This window comes from Myotis brandtii, unplaced genomic scaffold (genome assembly GCF_000412655.1).
Source record: "Myotis brandtii unplaced genomic scaffold, ASM41265v1 scaffold943, whole genome shotgun sequence".
NCBI lineage: Eukaryota > Metazoa > Chordata > Mammalia > Chiroptera > Vespertilionidae > Myotis > Myotis brandtii.
The window spans coordinates 271,521-279,721 of NW_005371890.1; the positions used below are offsets into that span (position 1 = coordinate 271,521).

The window sequence follows — 8,201 nt, forward strand, 5'->3', positions numbered from 1 at the left end:
ATAGTCCTCAAATGTTTAGAAAAAATATATTTTCTAAATATTCTAAAAAGATAAAATAAATAAAAGATCTAACAAGAATAAGCTGGGAGAACATTATTGTAATACAAGATAAAATAATATTGTGCCATGTTAACAGTAATTTATCTTTGTTATTTATCCTAATCATTTTATGTTTTTATTGGTGTGCTACATTGCTGAAAATGTGGTTTCTAATTCAATTTCCACCGCCGAGCACAGAGAAGCCACTGGAGGCACCACAATGATGAAGGAAGAGCCATGGTAAGACCACAGAAAAGGATGCAAAGATGATTTATGTAACTTTCTTCTTCTGTTTGCAGTTCATTAAGTCACTGTCTTCTCGCAGTGACCAAGTGAAAATTAAAGTACTTCAGAGGAGAGCTTGGGGTTCGGCATCATTAGAGGAAGAGAAATGGGTGCCTCGATGAACTTGACTGCAGAAATCTATAGAGCACAGCTTAATCAGCCTCCACATTGATCTCAGATGCTCAGAGGCAGGCTTCAGACTGAACACATCTTTTCAATGCACATTCCTTCCCTTTGAAACACATCATAGGATGCATGAGAACGACTTAGAGATTATCCCAGACTTCGATTTCATAGTGTGAGATTGCACGTAGCACTTTCCAGGTTTTCATGGAAAAAGGGGAAGAGAACAGATGCTCCTCTTGGAGCTGCCTCCTTCCTCGGATGCTCTGCTCACGCTCCTGAAAAGCCCCATCGGTGCAGTAACGATCATTCAGAAGAAAGGGATCCTGCTTGCTGCCCAGATGATCATTATACAGTTGGGCCACGCATGTGTCACCTCCTTTTCAAGTGCAGGTTCAGAGAGACTAGCAGCATCTATGTCCATGGGCTGGCCAGAAGCTGTGAGCAGCATCCTTTCCTGTAGCCATACTTCATCTCCCATCCTCATGGGGGGAGGGGTAGCTGCTCACGAGGCAGGTAGCCAAGGCCCGAAGGCTTTGGTGTCAGACAAGCTGGGCCTGGAATCCTTGCTTCTCCGCTTACTGTGAGTCCCTGAGCAAGTTACTTTAAATTAGTTGAGCTCCAGACTCCTCAACTGCTAAAAGGGGCTGATGAAACGTATCTCATATGGTTTTCCAGGAAATTAAATGTTGTCGTTGTTGGGGACGGAAGGTAATGGCAGGCATCTCACTGTCCTGCAAAAGCTTCAATTGGGGAAATTCAATAGCAGAAATTTACTAGCAAGACTAGTCCCTCATTCTCTCCTCTGCCACAGGGACATGTTGGCTGGACAGAGTGTGAGGTTCTGCTCTGGGAATGGGTCCCACCCCTCTGATACCCTATCCTTTTATAGGCAAAGTGTGAGAGAGGTCCCAACACAGTGGCAAAAACAATGTGGTCTTGGGCCGCAGTGGCTCAAGAGAGTTGTAGATAAGCATCGTGCAGCTGGACATTAGGTGCTGAGGGGGTGTTTATTCCTGGGATGATGTCAGCTCCAACTTGCGTGGAGTCTAAGCCCCTCCCCCGGGAAGAGAAAACAGTCAATCACCCAGAGTAACATGTGCTGGAGACATAGAGGCTCTTGGAAGAGAAGGTGGCGAGGTTGAACCTGGGTTGAGGCTGCGCCTTGGACTACATGGTTGAGAGGAGAGGTCACTTCCCTTTGATGATCTATTTTGTGAGTCAAGGTTTACCTCAGGTCCCCTCAGAAGTGGAACTGTGGCCTGCCCCTTCCAACCTGCTCTCAGGCTCCCTCCTCTGCCACACCAGGAGTCCAGGACCAGCACTGAAATCAAACTAACACGAGGCAAGATGTGATTAGGTTCCTGAGGAAGGTGTTTTTGTTGTCCTTATCTTTCAATTCAATAAAATAAGCATTCACTTTGTACCTCCTAGGCGCCAGGGAATGTAACAGTGGGAGGGGGTTACCCACAACAATAACTCCTAATAGTTATTGAGTTTTACTGCCTGCAGGCAGTACTCTAAGTACTTTATGAATTTTATATAAAAATATATCAAACATATAATATCTGCCTTGGAGTTGGGTGGGGAATCGGCCACTTAGCCAACTGAATGGGCAATGCTAGCATTAAGTGCCATAAGGGTGTAAAAGACAGAATGCTACTGGAGCATAGAGAAGGGCTGTGAGGAAGGTAAGAGGGGACATTGGAGCTACAAGGGTCAGGATTAGCCAGGTAGAGGAGGGATGGAAGGAAGAGCACATACAAAGCCATGATGCTTTGAGAATGATGGTGATCAAACCCAAGGAGGAAGAAAAAGAGGAGGAGGCGTAAAAAGGAAAAAAGTGAAATAAGATGTAAGAGACTTAGATTCCCAGGCACCATCAACACAACTCTCATGCAGGTTTTCAACACATATATTTCAGTTATTGACTTAAAAGGGACCGCGAGAAGCAAACAGGAACACGACAGACTTTGTTGGCGTTGCCAAAAAGCAAGACATCCTTTCTCCAGTCTACAGGTTGGCTTTCCTTCTCTCCCCTGTCATTCCTGCTCGCCAAGGTAAACATACCATAAAGGTAAAAGGCCTGTCTGTCTGCCCAAGATCTTACAACCCCTTCGTAAATCCAGTGAGATGTTCTACGCATAAGCACCTTGAAAAAGGTACCAGAATCTAGCACACGGGCAAAGCTGATGCTGTAAAGAAGTCGGGTCCCTTGGGTTCCTTCTTTGCAGTCAGAGCTCACCGGATGGAGACCGACATGGACAGGTGGTTGAAGGGCAGAGATGAGGGAGCACAAAGACAGGGCACATGTCACATGAGTGACTCAGGTCTTTTCCACACTAGCCTGCAGGGTGCTCCTCAGAGTACCCATTCCCACTGGGTAGTGAAACACTCAGAATGGAGAAAAATTCATCGGTCCAGTTCATTCATCATGTGCAGTGCCTGTGGACACCATGGTCAAGGATCTGCCACTGTATCAGGAACATGGACATGCAAAAAATAATAGTATATTATGTGTGCAGGATGGTATGAAAGTGTGGGGACACAAAGCAGTGAGACAACTTGTGGGGTGAGGACTGACAGGGGGAGTTACAGGTGCAGGAAATCCTCCCCAAAGGTGAACATACTTGAGTATGAGAGAGAAGGAGGAGCCGTTTTATGTTTTCATTCTCATTGTATATATTTAGTTCCTTCCATTGGAGGGTGTTACCCAGGGAGTGAAATACCCAGGGTAATGAAGGAAGGAAGGGGGATGTGAGGCTGGGAGAAGAGGTGGGAAGTGAAATATTGTGTGAACACATTTATAATGTCATAAGAAATGGAACATAGCCCTGGCCAGTGTGGCTCAGGGCATTGTCCCATGCACTAAGAGATTGCCGGTTTAATACCCAGTCAGGGCACATGCCTGGCTTATGAGCTGGTCCCCTGTAGGGGGCGTGCAGGAGGCAGCTGATCAATGTTCCTCTCACATTGATGTTTCTCTCTCTTCCTCTCCCTCTCTCTCTCTTAAAAAAAAAAGAAATGAAACATATATTCTGGGTTGAAGTCAGATGCCTCTCTCTCTCTCTCACTCTCTCTCTCTCACACACACACACACACACACACACACACACACACACACACACACTTAGGGAGAAAGTCAGTGAACAGATTCAGGTTAGAGCTGTATGAGGTCCAAGCCCTCAGGAAAATTCTTCAAGGAAGAATCATTGAAAGCAGAATAGGGTGAGAAGACCTTAGTAAAACTTTTCTTTGCAAGTTGAGTTTCTATAAAATATGTGTCCTCTTTTAGCATTATCATAGCACCTGACATGGAGAGGACCTTTCTCTATAAAGTCAACTGGGGTGAGGACAGGAACACAAACATTGGGCAGATGCTATGTATATGTAAAATTTCATTTATTTATTATGACATCCTATAACATTCAGTATGAAAGGCTAGATCCAGTTCACCATTGACTGGAAATATATATTGATTTTAGAGAGGAAGGAAAAAGGAGAGAGAGATAGAAACATCAATGATGAGAGAGAATCATTGGTTGGCTGCCTCCTGCATGCCTCCTACTGGGGATCAAGCTTGCAACCTGTGCATGTACCCTTGACTGGAATTGAACCATGACCTCCTGGTTCAGTGATGGCGAACCTATGACACGCGTGTCAGAGGTGACACGCGAACTCATTTTTTTGGTTGATTTTTCTTTGTTAAATGGCATTTAAATATATAAAATAAATATCAAAAATATAAGTCTTTCTTTTACTATGGTTGCAAATATCAAAAAATTTCTATATGTGACACGGCACCAGAGTTAAGTTAGGGTTTTTCAAAATGCTGACACGCCGAGCTCAAAAGGTTCGCCATCACTGTCCTGGTTCATAGGTTGACGCTCAACCAATGAGCCACGAGGGCTGGACAGTGATTTGGACTTTTAAAATATTTTGCCTAAGGTCATGCAACTGATATAAGTCAGGCCTCTTTGTTCCAATGTGTAAGTTTTGTCCACTATAGAATGCTGCCCTGAAAGCATTAGCCAACACCATTACTTTAACAGACAGGATTAAGACTGTCATTATTTCATTGTTATTGAAGGCTTTCCATTGTTTACAACTTCCAATTTTTTTTTTGAGTGTAGCCCATAGGAGGCTATATTTTTGGAGATCCTAGCCAGCTAATTATCTAACAGACATGCAATATAACACCTGCTCTTCAAGTTATTATTTCTTCTCTCCTGGTCAAGGACTAATTTGGATGATTAAAGAATATGTATATTCTCAGACTCTGAAACCCTTCAAGAGATATTTACCACCACTGACTTAAAAATTGAAATGCAAGTTTCTTGAAGCATCTTATCTTATTGAAGTATAATGAATCACTGTGCTTAAAACATGTATGAAGAAGGTGCTGCAGGTATTACCATCTTCATCTTACATCCATCCATCCATTCATTCATTTTATAAATATTTATTCACAGATTTTAAAACTCTAAGCTCCAGAGAGATAGTTGATAAACCTCCAAGTCTTCTAAGTCAATGAAAGGCTAGGATCTGGGCTTCTGGGATCTGAATTTGGGCATTTTCTCACTAAATTGTCTTGCCTGCATCTCAGTTGTAGTCTAGGCCCTTTGGATACACATTGTTGATGTACTGGCTGATTTATTCTACTGTAGGAAAGATCTTGGTAGAACCAGTACCTCTTAAATCAACTCCCACTTGCCTCCAAACCCCCATGGAAATGTGGCTGTTAGTAATCTGTTGCTTCAGAAATCCTGAGAACTGCCACCAAGTGGCTTGTGCACTAACTCAGTGACAGGGGATGGGACTGCTTAATTGCCAGGAGGAGCTGAATGCATTTATTGCTCAGAGTGAAAGAGCCTTGTTTCTTATTTTCTTTAAAGACTGACAATTTGCCGAAACTGGTTTGGCTCAGTGGATAGAGCGTTGGCCTGGGGACTGAAAGGTCCCAGGTTTGATTCCGGTCAAGGGCATGTACCTTGGTTGCGGGCACATCCCCAGTAGGAGATGTGCAGGAGGCAGCTGATCAATGTTTCTCTCTCATCGATGTTTCTAACTCTCTATCTCTCTCCCTTCCTCTCTGTAAAAAATCAATAAAATATATTTAAAAAAAAACACAAAAAAAACCTCACAATGAAAACATAATTAAAAAAAAAAAGACTGACAATTACTTTCTGGAATGACTTGATGCATTATCAAAACTTTCATAGAAATTCAATGAAGCATTCCGTAACAGAGCAAGTCACCCCCTATCTTTAGACAGAGAACATTTCTACAGACACACCCTGTACTTCTCAGACAGAAGATGGTTGGAAAACACAATTCTGCTCAAGCCAGTCTATGGACAAGCTCTCTGGCACCTTCTGTGTCCCTGCTCCTGCCTGACCCTTCTCCACTTTCCCCATCAAAGACGGGATCCCTCTTGCCAATCCATCACCATTGTGCCCTGTATAGACCTCGATGAATAATAAAGTTATCTTGTTTTCATGTCTTGATTTTTTTTAGCCCCTACTAAATTGTGTGCTTTCTAAAGGCAGAACTCTTTTTGTATTAACATTTGGAACCTTGATACCCAACACAGTGCCTGACACAACAGCAGGCATTCAAAAAACGTTTGTTGGAGGAAGACACAATGTATGAAATCAGGGATTCACAGTCCTTGGTTAATTATGCATTCATTGTTTTTGTTCTGTTCAATTTTAAAAGGGGACACCCTTTTTATTAAACGTCTACACTTTACTCACTTCCTTTCAGAATTCTAACTAAAAAAACCCACAAACTTTTGTTTCTGCTTATGTACAAAACAAAGAAAACGATTAAAGCATCACTTTTGTGATAGGAAAGAAGGGGAAAAGTTTCACCATAAACAAAGGAAACTGTACCTGGAGGAAAGAAATCAAAGGGGCACTGACTCTGGTCTGGGGCCAGGCCATCCCAACGTGAACCCGAGCCCTTCTTGGGGAGGGTTTCCAAAGCGAACCTGCCTGGGGGGCCCAGGAAGCAGCCTTCTTAACTGCTGAATAACAAACAGAGCGAAAGCCCTAATGATCGCAACAACATAAATCAATCTATTTTAAACACCATTTGGGCTTTCTGCAGCTGTCTGTCCCCTCCCTCCCCAGGTTCTCTTTATCAAGAGGGGGTCCTCATCGTCCCTGGAGCTGAAGGCAAGGTCCAACTGCGTCCACCCCATCATGACCAGGTAGAGCAGCCCGTAACCCACCAAGAGGGTGAGGATCACCTCTATCAGCTCCGCCAGGTCCTTGACGATGCTGTGGGGCCGGGCCAGATAGGACCACTGGCCAAGGCAGCGGCTCAGGCAAGCCTCCTCGGAGAGGTAGTTGTTTTTATTGCCCCAGCACCCCCCATAGATAAATCGATCACAGGAGTTGTTCTTGGCATCGAAGTACCAGCATGGGAAGGATGCGGAGCAAGGCCCGGTGGCCACCTTGGCAGTGCAGTATTCTTCGTAGTTGAAAATATCGCTGGAGGGACCATCAGAACCCTGCCTTCTGGGGAGACTCGGGCCAGAGGAATCTGCCGGGCTGCTGCTGGTGGCTGCATCGTCCATGGCGTGCCCTGGGATATCAGCACACTTCTGCAGACACTTCTCCTTGGTCAGGTAGTTATTGCTATTCCTACCGCAGCCTCCATATACAAACTGCTGGCAGGAGCGGCAGGTGGCATTGTACCACCACCTGTGGAGGGAGGCCAGGCATCTCCCCACCACCTTTGGAACTTGGCAAAAGTCGTGGATGTCGCGTTCTCCATTGGCCGCCTTGGCCCCAAAGAGGAGCAGCGATGCCAGCAGGGCGAGGAGCACCCTGCACTGTCTTGGCCCACTGGGTCTCAAGTTCAGGTGCAGATGGATGCTCGCTTCCAAGTCTCCAAAAGCTCCTCTGGTGCCTGGACTCTGCCTCCTCCGCCCACAATGCGGGAGAATGGCCTCACTGGCCCCTTTGCCCCCACAGTGACTCTGGGACTCTCCACCACTCAGAATGGAGCCAAGCGTCCCACCCAATCAATGCTCAGTGGGGGCTGGAGCCAGTGGCCGCCTGGAAGGAGCTAGCGCAGGTGGCAGTTACCCTCTAGGGGGGGGGGCGGTGCACAGAGAGCAGGCGCCTGGCTCATTATTGACTAAAAGAAGCAACAAGCAACAGGCTTTACATATACCCAGTGCTTTCCTCCCACGCACAGAGCTCTGTGGTCAAAATGCTCTACCTGACAGAAGCGGTAAGTAGACATTTCAGTGATGTGAAAGAAAAGCATTGGATGGCCCCTCAGATATTAGGTCAGTCCCCAGGCTGGTCCAAGCACTAGCTGATGACTAGGTATGAAAGGAAGAACAGGGTCCTGGAGGAACTTAGCAGATTGGCAGGAAGAGGCTGGCCTGTTATTAGGTAACTAAAGAAAACCAAGGGCCTAAGTGGAAAGGAAGACTGAAACTCAGAAAACTTCCAAACAAAATTGTATACAAATACAACTCTGGAAGAGGAATCCACATGCAAATCAATTCTGGGAATTAGCAACACAAGCACTGGATGAGCAGTGGGGTCCTTAACATGTAGATGAAGTGTTCTGGTCAGATGGGGTGGGAGGGGACAGGCCTGTACTGGGTAACTTATTCCTCACACTGACCCCAGAAAGTAAGCACTGGCCTCCTTGTACAGATACCAACTTGGGACTGAGGAGATAACCAGCAGCTTTGGCATCTGGCAGAGATGGATCTGGGGTCCATTACT

General features: G+C 45.4%; 2 protein-coding genes across 2 annotated transcripts in view; both read right to left on the bottom strand.

The window, feature by feature from the left end:
- The window catches only part of CA10 (carbonic anhydrase X), a 375,155-nt gene that overhangs the window by 142,487 nt on the left and 224,467 nt on the right, over positions 1–8,201 (bottom strand). The window lies entirely within an intron of this gene.
- LOC102257916 (kunitz-type protease inhibitor 2) overlaps positions 6,533–8,201 on the bottom strand; it is a 61,045-nt gene continuing 59,376 nt past the window's right edge. Inside the window, exon 3 of the mRNA XM_005885959.1 lies at positions 6,533–7,379. Within this exon, the coding sequence (XP_005886021.1) occupies positions 6,533–7,379 (847 nt within the window). The remainder of the gene's footprint in view (positions 7,380–8,201) is intronic.